General features: G+C 44.0%; 1 protein-coding gene across 1 annotated transcript in view; it reads right to left on the bottom strand.

Annotated features, from left to right (window-relative positions):
- Nucleotides 1-17,711, bottom strand: part of CDH7 (cadherin 7) — a 129,226-nt gene that overhangs the window by 67,400 nt on the left and 44,115 nt on the right. Inside the window, exon 2 of the mRNA XM_056854073.1 lies at nucleotides 3,467-3,761. Within this exon, the coding sequence (XP_056710051.1) occupies nucleotides 3,467-3,761 (295 nt within the window). The remainder of the gene's footprint in view (nucleotides 1-3,466; nucleotides 3,762-17,711) is intronic.

The following is a 17,711-nucleotide window of genomic DNA, read 5'->3' as shown; positions in this document are numbered from 1 at the left end:
TAGAAGGCAGCTTCACAGGCCTTGGCCTCTATGCCCTATTCTTTTGATTCTCCCAGGCAGCTACTTGGCCTCGGTATGAAACAGGCTGTTCTTCTACAGGGACAGATACAGAAAGGGGGAAATGCATCATAGCTAACAAGGATAAATTATTAGGTCAAGTCAAACAGCGGCAATACAAGGAGACCTGGAGGAGACCTGGAGTGATCCTGACTGAGCAAGCATAGTTTACTGGCGAAGGACTGCAGCTCAGTTATAGAGCATATTGTATGTCTACAGAAGATTCTTGTTTAAATCCCTGGTGTCTCCAATTAAAATGATCCCAGGTGCTGCGAAATAACTTTCTCTGACCCAGATCTGAGAGATACTAGATGGATCAGTGGCTGTACTCACTTAAAAAAAAAGCTTCATATGTTGAACTAATCTGGGTGATGGCAGTTTCAACGAGGGAATGGAGACAAACAGGAGGGTTTCTCACAAAAAAGGGGGGCTATCTGGATACTAATAGTGAAGTTGGCCAAATCTGAGGATACTTAAATCTGGAGCTGTGAACGGGCAAGACAATCTGTCTACAAACTTGAAAAGGGCCCTGGGTTTGCAGGGGTTTAAAATGAAAATTATAAAAAGGAGCATCTGTAGCTTAAGCAACGGATTACCTCTGTGACCGTTGCTGGACAACCACAGATTTCAGGCTTGGTTCTGTCAGTAAAAGGCAGGGGGATGGGGCTGGGCCCTTTCCAGGCCTATTTTGGCCTTTGAGGGAGGACTAATTGAGGCTGTCAAAGTTAGGACATTTTTGAGGACTTTCATTCATAGGGTCGCCATGAGTAGGAAGCGATTTGACGGCACTTGACACACACACACACACACACACAATTGAGGCCAGGCCTGGGTAGGGTTGCCAGCTCCAGGTTGTGGGGAATTCCTGGAGATTTGTTTTGGAGTGCAGAGAGGGGGATACAGGGGAAAGTGAGGTGCCAACTCCACAAGTCTATGAGGGTTCCTTGTGATGCAACTGGGCCTGACTCAGTAGCTGGCACCACACAACTGGGCCATAGTTTTCCTAGGCAGAAGCTGCTGGGGGAGGGAGAGGGAAAGTTTAAGACAGAGGGGCAGATAAAGGTAGGCTGGCTGTTGGGTGGGAAGGAGATAGGGTTGCCAACTCCAGGAAATTCCTAGAGATTTTAGGGGTGGAGACTGGGGAGCATGGGGTTTAAGGAGGGGAAGAACCTCAGAGGGTTACAATGCCATAGACTCCACCTTCTAAAGCCGCCATTTCCTCCAGGGGAACCAGGGTTGCCAATATCCAGGTGGGGGGTGGAGATCACCCAGAATTACAACTGCTGTCCAGATGTGATTCCAGGATATCTCCAGACCCCACCAGGAGGTTGGCAACCCTAGAAGAGAAGGAAGTGAGGGGAAGGGGAAAGGCTATTGGGGGCTTTCAGGAAAGGGAAAGAAGGAATAGTGGGTGATGGGTACTGAGATGCCTCCCACAAGTCCTTGCAGGACAAAGGCAGCCCCAAAACACTGGTGCTTCAATTAATATTTCCTAATCCTAGAAGCTGCCACTAGACTAGAGAGTACTATGGGTTTTCTTTGCAGAAAATGCATACATTTCTTAGAGGTGTGGATTATTTGTTCTTAGTGTTGGATTATCTACCTTTTCCCCCTCCTTCCATAGAGCAGCTGGAAATAGCTTTGAGGACGTTTTCTGTACTTCATCTTGCCCTCCTGATATTCTCAACAAACACCGATCTCCGTCTTTCCTTCCAAGGTTATTCTCCTTTCCCCCTGAACTGACTTTATACTAAAGTAATGTGGAAAACAGCCAGATATCAACCCAGCACTGATATTTATGCTTACATTATGGTAAAATCATATTGCAGTAAAAGTGATTTGTTTCTCTTCCCTTTGCCCTGACTCATGCTTCAAACCACTCTCCTTTATTTTGCTACAGGGACGTATGATTTCACTGATGGCACTCAGCATTTGGAGTTTGTTCCCAACTATGCAGTCTGGGCATGTTCCTTGTTAACATATTTACATGAACACAAAGACACCTGTGAGGAAAATAAAAATTTTCCTAGGATTGCCAAAATCTACTTATGCATGGTCAGATCTGGGGAAGAAACAAAATTTGGGTATTTATGGAGTTTACTGAATCATGAAAAACATCAAGGGAAAGTTAACCTGCAATGTGCCTGTTCACATACATTATTTATTTAAAGTTGACGGGCCAGGATAGATGTCTCTCTACTACTGTATCAAAAGAAGTAGGTTGTTTATGATAACTGCCTAAGAGCCCATTCCTGAAGGGGGGGGGGCAAAGCTCCTTTGCAGCCGGCATGACCCCATGCCAGCGTAGGTGGTACCTTTAGGCAGCTTCCACAGCCCTTTCACCTTGGGAAAGCCCTCTTGAGCGGCAGCTGGGCTGTGCCACCTTTTTTGGACACAAACCTTGACATAATCTTGTGTGATGACATGACATTTATCTTCAGTGTGGACAGTGGATTTGGCTTGAGAAGACCTATATTCAAATCTTCATTTGCCATGAAGGTCATTGGGTGTCTTTGGGATAATCATTCTCTCTCTGGAAATCGACTTCAGTAGAAGTGACCTCTTAATTTAATTTTTAGCCTGAAATCCATGTTATTACATTTTCTCACATAGATCTCCATATTTCACCACGTCTTCAGGAGACCGGTTCATGGAAGAAGAAAAGAGTTGGAAACTCCAACTGTTTGTGTGTGTAAAGTGTCGTCAAGTCACAGCCGAGTTATGGCAGCCCCGTAGGGTTTTCGGTGCGAGAGACATTCAGAGGTGGTTTGCCATTACCTGCCTCTGCATAGCAATCCTGGAGCTCCTCTTTGGTGGTCTCTCATCCAAATGCTATCCAGGGCCGACCCTGGATCTCCAATGAGATCGGCCTAGCCTGGGCCATCAGATCAGGGGTACAAGATAAGGTATGTAAAATACTTTGAAACTACATTTTTACAACCACAGATCCAGAGCATCCCCTTATTCCTAAACTATCTTTCCAGCCGCTCCAGCTGCTGTATATATTAGCTAATCTGAAGATCTGAAACAGTCATTTTTTAAAGTTTGATTTTCCAATTGAAAAAGTGAATCTCAAACAATGTAGTAAAAGTAATAATATGTATGTATTTATTTATTAACTTCCTTTATGCTCTACCTTTCTTCCCAACGGGGGACCCAAAGCAGCTTACATCATTCTCCTCTCTTCCATTTTATCCTCTGAAAAATTGTGTGATGCAGGTCAGGCTAAGAGTGTATGACTGACCCAAGGTCACCCAGCCAGCTTCCATGGGAGAACAGGAATTCAAAGTTGGGTCTCCAGATCCTAGTCTGACATTCTTAACAACTACACCACATTGGCACACTCGATATTATCGAGAAAAGCATTTTAAGAAGCAAAAGTCATTGATTTTCAGCCATAGGTACTTACCCACAGGAGACATTTCAGGTACTCCAGCAGTGTAAGGGCCATCCAGAAATTTAGGTTCATTGTCATTGATGTCTTGAATTTTAATGACGAATTCTGACTCAGGCTCCACAGGTTTGCTTGTCAGTCTGTCTAGCGCTTGTGCTCGAAGGGTGTAGTAGGCCTGTTCCTCCCGATCGAGTCTCTTTGTAGCATGGATGTCACCTGTGTTCTCATCTATAATGAAAATGGAACTTGCGCCTTCTCCTGACAAGATGTATTTGATTGAGCCATCTCCTTTATCAACATCAGAATGAAGCTGGTGAAAAATTGATGAGAAACAAGATTAATTTACAGGAAAGTTGGTGATATGAATGTATTTTTTGTTTTGTTTTGTTTTTAAGCATCACATGCCATGCAGCAGTATGTAGATTTTTATTGTTCTTGGAAAGATCGGCTAAATGTTGATTGTGCACAGCATGTAAAATATGATGGGGGCCTGTCAGCTAGTTCCTGTGAGCCAGACAAGCCAATCACATTCCATAAACAACCTTATTTTTCAGATGCGTTTTATGTGAGCTCAGAGCAAGAACCATCTTGCTATAGCTTTCTCTGACAATAACAGCTGGCTTTAGAAGACTGACAATTTGAAAGCATTTACTCTAGAGAAATTTTGCTGGAATCAGGACAGTTATTTTGAAATAGGTGGTGTAAGCACTATAATATATTGACATTAAGTTTGTTTACATTGTTATGGATGGGGTCCTATGAACACTTTCCTGAGAGTAAGCCCCGCTGAATAAAATAGAATTTACTTCTGAGTAAACCTGCTTAGGAATGCTCCCTATGTCTCCAAAATCATAAAAGAACAACAGTAAGACAACAGACTGTTTAGGTGTGCTGACAGTAGGGTTGACAGGTTGCTGGGATTGGCGGGCAATTGCCACTAGGCTCCTCGGAGCGGCGATCACAAGTGCAAGTGCCGCGATTATATCACTTCCGGGTTTATCCCTGGAAATGCCACATCACGACGGGATGTTTTAGCACTCAGCCCCACCCCCCCAAATGCTAGCGTTTGGGGGGTTTGAGTGCTGAAGTGTCCCGTTGCGATGCAGTGCTTCTGGGGTACACCTGGAAGTGATGTAATCACGTTGCATGCGGCATCTCACCCCAGCCCCACCCCAAAAATCTCCTGCAAGTGTAGAGGGGAGACCTGGCAACCCTAACTGACAGGCCTGGAGAAAAGAAGCATCCATGGCCCTTAAGGCGGGGATTAATTTGCCCCAGTCCCTATTCAAACAAGGCACAAGTATGGGATTGGCTATAATGAATGCTAGCTATCCAATGGGAAGGCTGGATGAAGGGGATATTTACGCAAGCCTTGCCCCTTCACTGCAGGCTTTTGCTGCCTGCTGCCTACCCCCCTGCCCTCCCTAGGATATCACAGGAATAGCCAGTCACCATTCGGGGCCAATCAGGTATTTTTTTTTGGGGGGGGGGAGTATTCCTGATTGGCAGTAGGGGAGAGCCTTATTTCACGTGACTTGTGATGTTTGGGGGAGGTGGGATGAAAAATAAATAAAGCCTGGTCGTTGACTGTTTAGGGCCAGTGGTTCCCAAAGTGGGCAGTACCACCCCCTAGGGGTGGGTAGGATTACCTAGGGGGCAGCAGGGGGCGCAAGAGGTGGGCCCCTTCAACTGTGTTGTTGGATAGGGTAGGGGGTGCTGGAGTTGAGTTTGTGGAACCAAGGGGACGGTGGCCAGAAAAGTTTGGGAACCACTGGTTTAGGCCATAACTATTTAGGCAGAGTTAGGGGCAGGTTGTTCAGGTAGGGATCAATAACAAGCACCCTGAGACATTGGGTATGATGGAGGGTGTGTCCTGAACAGACCATCACTGGCTTTTCAGTGGGATGGGGGTTGGGAAGGAGCGCCTTTGGTGCTGAGCAATACCTTTCTGAACCTGGTAGTGGTTTGATGGTGCATCAGGGAAGGGGGATGGGGCTTGGCATCTCTCAGCATAGTGTGTGCAGAGGAGGACAAGCAAGGCTGGCAGAGGCCACCAGCTGAGTTTGGAGCCAGGGTGGATTTGCCAAAACTAAGACAGCCATGGCTAGACTGCCTAGTGCAGCCTGTCCATATTTAAATTTGATGATCTAGATCAGCTAATTTTAAAAACTAGTTAAACCCATGCTATGGTCTTGTGTCTTTTTTGGGGGTACTGGGGCAAGTGCCCTGTTCCTTTAGTAGAAGCTTGATAGGACACTATTTACCAGGTGAAGTTATTTACCTCCATGCCATGAAAAGTTTCAACTTTTGATTTCTGTACATTACACCTGTAATGAAGTGACAGGACATTTTTCTCCAGGTCTGTTGGCAACTCCACATATCTCTATGAAAATATTTGCTGGCACCATACATAACCTTATGCTGCATATTCTTCATTATGTATTGTGTTATATGAAATACTTGTAGCAAATCGGGTTATTCAAGTTCATATTCACATAAATTGTGTGGTCTTAAGAAAGCTTTGGTCTTACCGTATATATATAAAAAAAACAAATTACATGAGGTCTCAGAAATGTCTCAGAAATGAAGAAGAAATTCAAAGCACTCTACCCAAAACTTGACTTTTAAAAAAAGACAATTTCCTTTGAAAATTCAATGTAAACATGGAATAAAATACATTACTAATTGACTGTACTGCTTTCTGTAAGACCCAGTACCCATGATCTACATTTACACAGGAAGGACAACAATTGTACAGTACATTTTATACTTTATAAACAAAATCAATTTCACAGTGCAGAAAGACAATGCTAAAGCTCAAGAAACAGCTAGCTCAGAAGTAAATAGTTAACCAAATAAGGACAATTTTTCTTTTTGTACATAACAGGCAGGAATATTATACACAGAGAATATTGTAAATTACTTATGCATTTGCTTCCATGTAGCTGAAAGCCTGCCCTTCAGCAGTGTGTTATGGTTGATTCAGGGGCCGCAAGCGAGAACTGACATTTGAGACAGCAAAACAACATTTGATAAAGAAAAAATATAAAGCTATAAAGTTAAACTCTTTGGGTTGCATTTTGGTTTGCTGGTTTTAATGCTGCTTCTAATTGTGTTGTGACTATGCTGTATATAGTTGTTACTGACTTTGTTGTTATTATTTGTTTTCAACTAGAAACGTCTTTCTTGATTAGTGCAGTATATAAAATTAATATATAAAAATGAATAAGTCATCATTGCTAATTATAATATAATGAAAAGCAATAAAAATGTTAATGCAATCCATTAATATTAGCTAACATGGAAATGTCTTCATCTGGCTGTTCAACCATCTACTATATCTGTTGTCATCTCCCCCCTCAGTAACTCAGATACGCTTTTTCACATATCCAAGTACCACACCTCAATAGTCCCAAGATACCTGATATTTTATTTATTTTATGTTATTTACAGTCTGCCTTTCTCACTGAGACTCAAGGTGGATTATACAGGATAAGTCAATACAATCAACAAGATGGGACATTCAATAAATAAGCAATGTAATAGGATTAGGATTTCAGAAACCCAAAACCAAGCAGAAATCTGAGACAAAGCTGAATGAAAGCAGAAGAATTAACATGATGTGTTAAGGACACAGAGATTACATAGTAGGATAATTTCAGAGGGTAGCAGTGTTGGTCTGCAGTAGAACAGTTAGATTCGAGTCCAGTAGCACCTTAGAGACCAACAAGATTTTTGGAGTACAAGCTTTTGAGAGTCAAGGCTCAATTCATCAGAGCTTTGACTCCCTCTGATGAAGGAAGTTTTGACTCTTGAAAGCTTATCCCCTAAAATCTTGTTCATCTTCACAGTGCTACTGGACTCGAATCTAGCTGTTCTACAGTAATGTAATACCTACAACAATAGATAGTACATATTATACACAGTGGTATAGTCCACAATTCCTTTACCTTCTTTAAAGCATTCCATTATAGTATAGAGCTATCATCTATATAAGAATGCCCTCCTGAATAATTCAGTTTTGCATGGTTTGTGCAGTGCCAGGAGAGTAGGAGCCTTTCTGACCTCAACAGGCTGGCCATTCCATAAGGTGGGGGCTGCAACAGAGAATACTTGTATATGGGAGTTGTTGACTTTGCCCATTTGCATGGTGGTACCTGCAGAAAGCCCTGCTCAAATGAGTGAGCTTGTCGTGGTAGAGCATAGGGGGAGAGGCAGTCTCACAGATATGAGGGTCCAAGGCCACAAAGGGCTTTGTGTGTGATAGCCACTACCATGAACTGAGCTCCGTTAACTGTTGGGCAGCCAATGGAGTGACTGTAGAATGGGAGCAATATGCATGCTCTGCTTGGCTCCTGATAATAGCTTAGCTGAGGCATTCTGCACTAACTGGAATATATGCATTGACTTTGAGGGGAGACCTACATAGAATGCATTACCATAGCCTAGTCTTCATGTCACCATGGTGTGGATTAGGGTTGCCAACCTCCAGGTGGTGGCTGGAGATCTCCCACTATTACAACTGATCTCCAAGCGATAGAAATCATTTCCCCTGGAGAAAATGGCTGCTTTGGCAATTGGACTCTGTCATTAAAGTCTTCCCCTCTCCGAACCCCACCCTCCTCAAACTCCACCTCCAAAATCTCCAGGTATTTCCCAACCCGAAGCTGGCAACCATCATATGGATCCAGGTAGCCAGATCAGCTAAGCCAAGGTAGGGGACCATTTCCTGGGCTTAACTAAGCAGGAAGAAAGAGGGTTTTTTTGCAGCTGCATTAACTTTCTTCTCCAGCAGTAATGTTGGATCCAATATGATGAGCCCTAGACTCTTAACTAAGTGAGCAAGGGCCAACTGAACCCCATCAACGGCAGGAAGAGCAATGTCCTTCAAGATCTCTGCCTTCTAAACCAACATTACCTCTGCCTTGTCAGATTTAGTTTCAATTTGTCCACTTTTAGCCATTTAACTGCTGTATATAGGCAGTGATATTATTACTGTCAAGAACCAGATTGTATCTCCCAGGACACACTGAAGCATAGTTCCTTGGCTGCATGTGAAAGACCACTTATAATGCTGGTGGAGGTAATATTCATGGAGGTCAAAGGAAGGTAAAGACAGGTGAAAGGGAGGCTGCTGCTGATCCTACAACCTGGCCAAGTCAGGCCACACAAAAGCCCAGCATCTCTTTTCTTCCCCCAGCCTTTACTTCATCACCTCTGCTCATTTGTCGATTCCTGACTGCTCTCTGCCCAACCCTACATAAGTATGTAAGTGCCATCAAGTCACAACTGATTGATGGCAGCCCCAACAAGGGACTTTCAAGGCAAGTGAGAAGCTGAGGTGGTTTTCCTTGGTGGCCTTCCTATCCAAGTACCAAGCTTGCTTAGCTCCCGAGATCTGACAAGATTGGGATATACCATGCTGTCTTCTCTCTGCCCAATCTTAACTATCCTTCAGAAACCACAGGACTGAGTTTGCTCAGGCCTAGCTTTATTTAAGGAACAATTATCCCTGTCCTATGTCATCTCTCACGAGCCAAAAACAAATGCCCTATAAAAGAGGGTTCCAGAGCAAAAACTTCAGGCAAGTAATACGGGCCTCACTACTGAAAAAGAAGCCAAGAAATCCCGAAAATCACTAACCAATAAATCACCAGCTAATCCCTTCTCAATCACCCATCCCCACTGTAGAAGAAGAGTTGGTTTTTATATGCCGACTTTCTCTACCACCTAAGGGAGAATTAAACTGGCTTAAAATCACTTTTTCTTCCCCTCTTCACAACAGACACCCTGTGAGGTAGGTGGGGCTGAGAGAGCTCTAAGAGCTGTGACCCAGCTGGCATCATGTGTAGGAGTGGGGAAACCAACCTGGTTCACCAGATTAGCCTCTGCCACTCATGTGGAGGAGTGGGGAATCAAACCCAGTTCTCCAGATTAGAGTCCACTGCTCCAAACCACTGCTGTTAACTACGACACCACGCTGGCAATCTATGCTATTACTGTACTTAAACGTACTTCATTGCTTCACTGTGTAGGCCCAAAATAAAGATTATATAGTAATAGTGCTGGCAGTACAAAGAATAGTACAAAGACAGCAAGTGTTAGAACATTAGACTAGAACTAGAGAGTTCTGGGTTCATAACCACACACAGCCATGAAGCTTGTTGGGTGACCATGGGCTAGTCAGTCACCTTCTCTGCTTAACATATTCTGAGGGTTGCTGTGAGTGAATCATATGTCCTTGAGTGAATCTGGATGTCCTTGAAGGAATCACAGCATAGACATGGAATACTTAAACAGACAGATAGATCAAATGGAAACTGCCTTCCCTTTCCTGAAGCAAATAAAACTGGGAGGTCTGCCCATGCAGTTTTGCTAATTCAGTACCGCTGATGGCTGGTTTCTGAACTGAGATCCCTTCTATGTTAACTGATGCATAGTGAAAGGTCTTGCACCGACTGTACGCTTTAGAAACTGGTGCAAAGTAGGGGCTAAGTGTGTATGCCTTGTCCCAAATGTTCCCAGTTCCAACATCACATCAGTAATGGACATTTTTTTCTGAGCTTCACCTGCTCACTTGAAATACAGGGATAATAACATTGGTAAACGTTATAATCTTGTAATGACGACAAACCACTTCCAAGAAGGTTAATTCACACTGCAGAGACCCCGTCATATGAAAACATTTGCTATGTGAATGTGTCTGTGGGGATGTAAGGGGAGCACAAATTGGAGAGAAAAATGATCTTTCTTTAATGGGTACACAGGATACTCTTAGGTGCACCTCTCACATCAAAACAGTTCAACAAGGAATATTACTTTAAGGAAAGACACAGCCACATAACACATGGTATTTGCTGCATGCTGAAGAAGAAGAAGAGTTGGTTTTTATATGCCGACTTTCTCTACCTCTTAAGGAAGAATCAAACCGGCTTACAATCACCTTACCTTCGCCTCCCCACAACAGACACCCTATGAGGTAGGTAGGGATGAGAGTGTGTGACTAGCCCAAGGTCACCCAGCTGGCTTCATGTGTAGGAGTGGGAAAACAATTCCAGTTCACTATATTAGTGTCCGCCACTCATGTGGAGGAATGGGGAATCAAAACTGGTTCTCCAGATCAGAATCCACCGCTCCAAACCACCGCTCTTAGCCACTACACCACGCTGACCCTGTTCCCCTAAGATTAGTAATAGTGGTGTGTACCCAATAACCAGGAGACTTCAAAGAGCAGGACACTCCTGCTTCCTGTTTCTTTTGATTTTGGGGATCAGTGGACCTGGAACAGCATATGAGCAAAGTGAGGGGCTGCCATGGGAGAGGGGAATCGGCTAAAATTGTTCCCTTCTCTTTGAATAACAGGAGGAAATGCATGGCTGGATACATGCCTATAACTCTTTTGCAAGTGCTCAAAAAAAGAATTGAGGTGTTCTCTTTTTTAGCATTCAGAAAGAAAGTTTGCAGGAACAAATGTAAAAATCAACACAAAGAGAAGTTTGTTTACCACTGCCAGAAATTGCTTTCAGTCCAACCTTTATGTATGGATGGATGAATCACAAATCCAAATATAATTGGGAAACTATTCTGCCTCCTGTCTGTGCTTGGGCAAAAAATGGTCAGTTTTTTTTTTAAAGCAAGACACTGTAATTCTGTGCAAACATTTTGCTTCTTTTCCTCTCTGAGTGGAGATTCATTCAGCACAAACTACTTGAGTCTTTTGTACCATATCATTATCATTACCATCATGTCCATCACTTTCTTTCTTCCCAGCTGGAAATATCGTGAACATTATAATCATGGCCATAAAACCACCAAGTAAGAACTTAATACATTTGAAAAGCCAGTGTTATTTGAGGAGTGAAAAAGTAGTAACTGGATGCTAAAAGGTCCATGTGAACTAATGAGACTCCGGTTTACATGCTGTTAAATGGCTTGGATACAGACTAGCATTTGTGTAGGTACAAAGATTTCTACCCATGGAGCACTACTTTCCCACCCACCCCCTCCTGCCCACTCCTTAGATCCTTCCCTTTCCCTCAGGGACAGGATTTTAGGGGGAAATTTGCACCGCTATGGGGGAACATGGGAAAGTCATACCCTATGGGCAGAAATCCTAGTGTCCATGGAAATACTAGTCTCAGGGCTGCCATACTCCCTGGGGAGGTGGGCAAGCTCCCATCCCCAGGCTCCACTGGGCCACTTAACTCCAAGCAAGGGGCTGGGGGGGATGGTAAAAAGAGATGAGTGGATTCCTAGAACATCATAGAATCACTTCTGGGTAAAAACCAGAAGTGACATCATGATGTGTTGCCCCTCCCCCCCCCAACAAATGCTCCTGCTGGTTCCCAGCATTCCATTGGCAACCGTAGCTAGACTGGATCCAATGCATATTGTACAATTATGTGTTTTCTTTCTATTTATTTGTTTATTTGTTTTGAGATTTCTAGTCTGCCCTCCCTGGCCAAAGCCAGGCTCAGGGTGGGCTACAACATTTAAAATTTTAAATAAATAATATTAAAAACTTAAGACAATGAAGCCCAATTAAAATTCAACAAAGTCCCAAGATGGCTCTCAATATCAACTCACATTGGCCAAGCAAACAGGCAAGTGTCCCCCAGATCAAACCGTCAAAATACATAAGTGGGGATAGGGAGGCCAGCAATTATTATGCCCTCAACGATAGGCCTGGCAGAAAAGCTCTGTCTTGCAGGCCCCGAGGAAGTCCTTAAGGTCCCACAGGGCCCTGATGTTATCAGGTAGAGCATACCACCAGGCCGGTGGTATTTACTATAGTGACTAGAATAGACTGTTGCCCAGCAAACTAAAAACATGATTATAATATGATCCATTGCCCTGCCCTTCTCACACATTACTCTGTGGGATTTCCAATAAAGGAGGAGGAGGAAGAGGAAGAGGAAGAAGAAGAGGAAGAAGAAGTAGAAGAAGAGGAGGAGGAGGAGGAGGAGGAGGAAGAGGAGGAGGAGGAGGAGGAGGAGGAGGAGGAAGAGGAAGACCAGCATCTGTGCTCAAATCGATACAAAAAACACACCTGCCCTTAATCCTTATGAAATAGTTTCAATTACCATAGGTTTGGCTCTTTAGAGCCATTGTGATGTTCCCAGTGTTGTTGTAGAGAACCTTCGAAAGAGTTTCTGTGAACATTGTTATGAGTATTTTAGTGCCAACATGAGGGAAATGAATGAACATGAGAGAGGAACAATGCAAAATTAAAGCATGCCGAAAAGAGTCAGATATACACATTTCGTCAGCAAGGTTCACATTAGTTATACGTCTACTCTCTGTAAGGTGATGTAAAGGGAGAGGGATGCTAAATACAAACTTCTATCACAAAAGAACTCAGGAAGCTTCGGGCAATCATTTACTAAGATTTCTAACCTGTCCCACCCAGTTGATTCATTGTGGTTAATAGGACAAGCCTAAAAGCATGCATAATGTATCCTTTTAAATCAAGCACGCCTATGAGATCCTCAGTTTTCTTTCCATCGATGGCTTAAGGCTAGTTTACAAACTATGTTTGCCACTCCGTTGCCACTTGAAACAGTCTCTGCATTTCAGCTGCTCATGCAGAGAACGTAACATTTTGCACACTCACCCTCTGCCTTGTTTTCAAATCGAAGTAGTAAATCAAGGGGCTCTTGACTCGGTTTCAAGGCTCTTGAATCACTTTCCTTCCTCACAATATAGGCAACACTGTAGTTGTTATATTTAGTATCCAAAGGTGACCATCCTTAGAGACAAGAGCGCCCCATGCATGACCTAAGTTAGTCAGCAAGGTAGTTGAACTGAAACCACCTTTCCTTCTTAGACAGGTATCGTCATTACATGCACACAACCCTGAGGTAACAGTTTCTGAACATGTGAGCAAGCTTACACACGGTCGCCACACGTACTCTTACAGGTTTTTAGCACGAGAAATTTGTCTGATCCATGTTTCTAGCGCCGACTGGCATTTATATGCTCTGCAGCAATAGCTAGCGTAACTGAGCCAAACAGACATGATAGTGCCTCAGGGTCCGACCCGTGGACGCCCACGGCATTTTAAAGCCTCATGAGGCAATTAAAAAATGCTGCAGGTTGATCCTGATTGGCCCAGCAGTGCAGCAGGATGAGGCACTTGCCACCCCCACGCTTAAGTGCCGAAATGACCTCGCCCCCCCTCCCCGCAACTGATTTGGCACTTGAAAAGGAAGGAGAACGAGAGAGCCTTATCCTAACATGCTGCGGGCCCAATCAGGATTGGGCCCTCACCGCATTTTGAAATCCCCTCACTAGGCTTCAAACTGGAGGTAACGTCCATGGGTTGGGCACAGGGACACCGTCATGCCTAGTTTGTCCCTATGGGCCTTTCTCTTGCTGGTGCTCAGTACAGTAATTGTTTCATCAGCAAAGCGGTCTTCCGATTTCTGGATGGCTGATGTTACTATTTTGCCAGTTTTCATTGCCAGATGGTCCCAAAGCAACCACAATGACGGCTCAGTACTCAGAGCAGCAGATGTTATTACAATGCATTATTTTATTATGTGAGTGTATTGTTAATGACAGGCAGGCATCTCACTGTAGGGTTCCCAAAATACACAGTCTGGTTAGGATGGAAAAGACAACAAAGAAAATGATAGAAGGAGTTATTTGATCAGCATCAGTTCATCGAAACTGTGAAGACTGATGTAGAGACTACTGAAAATACAAAGGAAGCAATTTTTGAATATTATTAGGAGCAGATGTAGTACCTTACTAGTGTACACAAGTTGGGATCTGCAAGAGACTTGCAGGAGTGGCCATCCCATTCCCCGCACATTTGTTTCCTCCCCTTTCCTCCTACTTCTCTGTCTCACACTTTCTTTCTGCCACCACCCCATCTCTTACTCTCTCCCATACCTGTAACTTTATTTCTCTTTCTGCCCCTATCCCATCACTCTCTTTTTGCCTACTCCACCATTTTCTCTCTTTCTGCCCCCACTCCATCACTGTTTCTTATTCCTTCCTTCCTTCCCCCCTCTCTCTCATCTCCCACCACATCAGTCTCTTTCTGCCCCCCCAAGTTTACCCCCTAATGAATTTTTAATTGGTTTTAGATTTCCCCCCCTGAAAACCTGGGGTGTCCCCCAAGTTTGGAGAAAAATCTCCTTCCTGCCACTGTGGGGCCAATCCATGGATTTAGATGTCCGCAGATATGCCCACATGTGGCGATTAAATAGATAGACAGACAATCACATTACAGAATAATATAAGCAAAACAATAGGTTCATACCCCAAGAAGCTTACATTTAGACATGGGGGGGGGGGAGAATAAACAGAAGCAGGGAAAAGAGAATCAAGGGTAACAGGAACCATGCAAGCAAATGCAGTTATGTTGAACTTCAGCTTTATTTTAGTTGGGGATACCTGTCAAGGTTTAAACACTGAATTTTCATAAAAACATAAAATATTAATTTAACCTGATGTCTGAGAAGTGGCAGAATGGCACAAACATCAGTGTTCTAGGATGTCACATTGGGTATCTGTAGCATCAATATATCGATTTCGGAAACTGGTCCCTGTATAGATTGCTAGAGCCAGTGAATAGGCCAAGGTTCAGAGGGGACACATTTTTCTACAAACCCAGGGAAACCCCCAGGTTTGAAGAATGCCAAATGTACAAAAAAAAAAAAAAGTTTTAAAAAAGGAAGGGCAAATCCCCCTCGCAAAACATAGGTTTGTTGTCTGTGCATGCACAGGCTACATACCTGAGTAACAGCCACTGCCTGATGGTGGAGCCAGCACCATAGCAAATAGGAGGGGAAGGAGGCAGGCAGATGGGAGAGGGTCAAGACAGACAGAATCCATCTAGTCTTGCCTGTGTTTTCCACCGAAGCCTTTTTTATTTTTTTTGCTCACAGGTATCTAATCAGTAGACCAGCCTTCAAGGACACTTTCTCAGTTAATTCGCTGATCCAGTTCATCTGGGAACAGTAGATGGGAGGGGTAACTGAGCTCTCTCACTAGAAGGCCTGGGGGGAGGCGTGAACTGCTCACAGCAGCTAGAAGCTTCGATCATGACAGCCCCATGATTGGTTGCTAGGGGTCACCTCTTAGCAGTCGGCTTTTCCATAAGATTTAGCTATTCAGAAGTTAGTGAACATTCACTCACCCCCACCCTTCTTGCTGTTATGCTGCCATTTGGACTTTTACTATGCTCAAGAAACTTCAAGCCTTAAGTAACACCTATGCTATGCAAGAACCTTAGTAAGTATTCTAATTATTCTATCCAATAAAGCTTTATTCAGCTTATATGGTGTGAGTGACTGGTCAAACTCAGGACCATTTGGTTGTGTTACAGAAAGAAGACAGGGTCTGTCTTCATTAGGGTTGTCAGGTCCCTCTTCGCCATCGACGGGAGGTTTCTGGGGCGGAGCCTGAGGAGGGTGGGGTTTGGGGACGGGAGGGACTTCAATGCCATAGAGTCCAATTGCCAAAGCAGCCATTTTCTCCAGGGGAACTGATCTCTATGGGCTGGAGATCAGTTGTAACAGCAGATCTCCAGCTAGTACCTGGAGGTTGGCAACCCTAATCTTCATAAAGGAGAAGAGTGACTGGGAAGAAGTGGGAGGAGGAGAGCCAGACATGAGCCGAATGGGCAAGAGAGAAGCTGCTGCCACAGCTTCAGGTGGGTATAGGAGGGGTGGGGGCACCACTTAAGTAATGAGACGCAGAAAAGAGCAACCAAAATGATTAGGGGGCTAGAGCAACTGTCCTATGGGGAGAGGTTAAGACGCTTAGGGCTGTTTAGCTTGGAAAGAAGGCGGCTGAGGGGAGACATGATAGAGGTCTATAAAATTATGCATGGTTTGGAGAGAGTGGACAGGGAGAAGTTTTTCTCCCTCTTCCATAATACTAGAACATGGGGTCATCTGCTAAAGCTGGAGGGTAAGAGATTCAAAACAGATAAAAGGAAGTATTTTTTCACACAACGCATAGTTAAATTGTGGAACTCCCTACCCCAGGATGTGGTGATGGCTGCCAGCTTGGAGGGCTTTAAGAGGGGAGTGGACATATTCATGGAGGAGGGGGGTATTCATGGCTGTTAGTTAGAATGGCTACTAGTCATGCTGCATACCTATTCTCTCTAGTATCAGAGGAGCATGCCTATTATTTTGGGTGCGGTGGAACACAGGCAGGATGGCGCTGCTGCACTCATCTTGTTAGTGGCTTCCTAGAGGCACCTGGTTGGCCACTGTGTGAACAGACTGCTGGACTTGATGGGCCTTGGTCTGATCCAGCAGGGCCTTTCTTATGAGTTGCCTCTCAGAATAAAAAGGAGTATGAATATGCCTAGATAGTCAGAACATTTCCTTTTGTTCCTGTTGGGTCGCATTTCGAAAAATACTGCTGACTTGACTTGTTTTTTGGGTGCCCCAAGCATCTCCTATTTGGAGAGTGAGAAGAAGTAAATGAATACTGAGATTGGTATTAGTGATAAGAGTATCTCTGGTACCTCTGCTGAGGTGGGTAAAAAGATTATCTGGAAGGCTGTGGTTTGAAAGGCTGATGAGTTGGCATAGTCACACTCAGTGACCTGCCCATCTGTCTGTTCTTTTTAATTTGAACTAAGGTCTCATCAGCCTTTTCTGAAAAACGGGAGGAACCCTCAAAAGGTAAGTTTTCAACTTTAGACTTCATCTCAAGTGGCAAAGCTGTGGATCTCAACCAAGCATGACGGTGAATGCTGATAGCTGAGGCAATTGCACATGCAGTGCAGTTCGCTACATGGCAACCAGCATTCATTTGCCATTTTAACAACTTTGTTGCCTTGACCTGCAGAACTTTGCCAAGCTGTGCTTATCCTCAGGAATTAGATCCAGGTAAGTTGACATGTGCTCCCAAAGAAAAAGCTGATATGCTGCCATGATTGCTTGATGGTTGGTGATTCTCTGTTAAGGGCGGCTGAAGCATGACTCCTATGACCAAGGGCATCTAGTTTGTGGCTCTCATTGTCAGAAGGTGCTGAATTATTTCCTTGTCTTGATCTGGCCTGTACCTCATCACAAGGGATGAAGGTGAGGGTGTGTGAACAGGAAGGCACAGTCCTCCTAAGGCATCTTGTACATATTATCTACCTTACGAGAGGAAGGCTGAATAGAGGTAGGCTTCTCCCATATAGTCGCAATATCAAAGAAGTCCTCTAACATATCAAATATCAAAGAAACACATCAAATATCAAAGAAACACCACAGCCACAGGGGCATCGGAATACAAGGCACTT

The sequence above is a fragment of the Euleptes europaea genome, chromosome 8, assembly GCF_029931775.1.
Source record: "Euleptes europaea isolate rEulEur1 chromosome 8, rEulEur1.hap1, whole genome shotgun sequence".
NCBI lineage: Eukaryota > Metazoa > Chordata > Lepidosauria > Squamata > Sphaerodactylidae > Euleptes > Euleptes europaea.
This window is presented reverse-complemented; position numbering and strand designations above follow the sequence as displayed.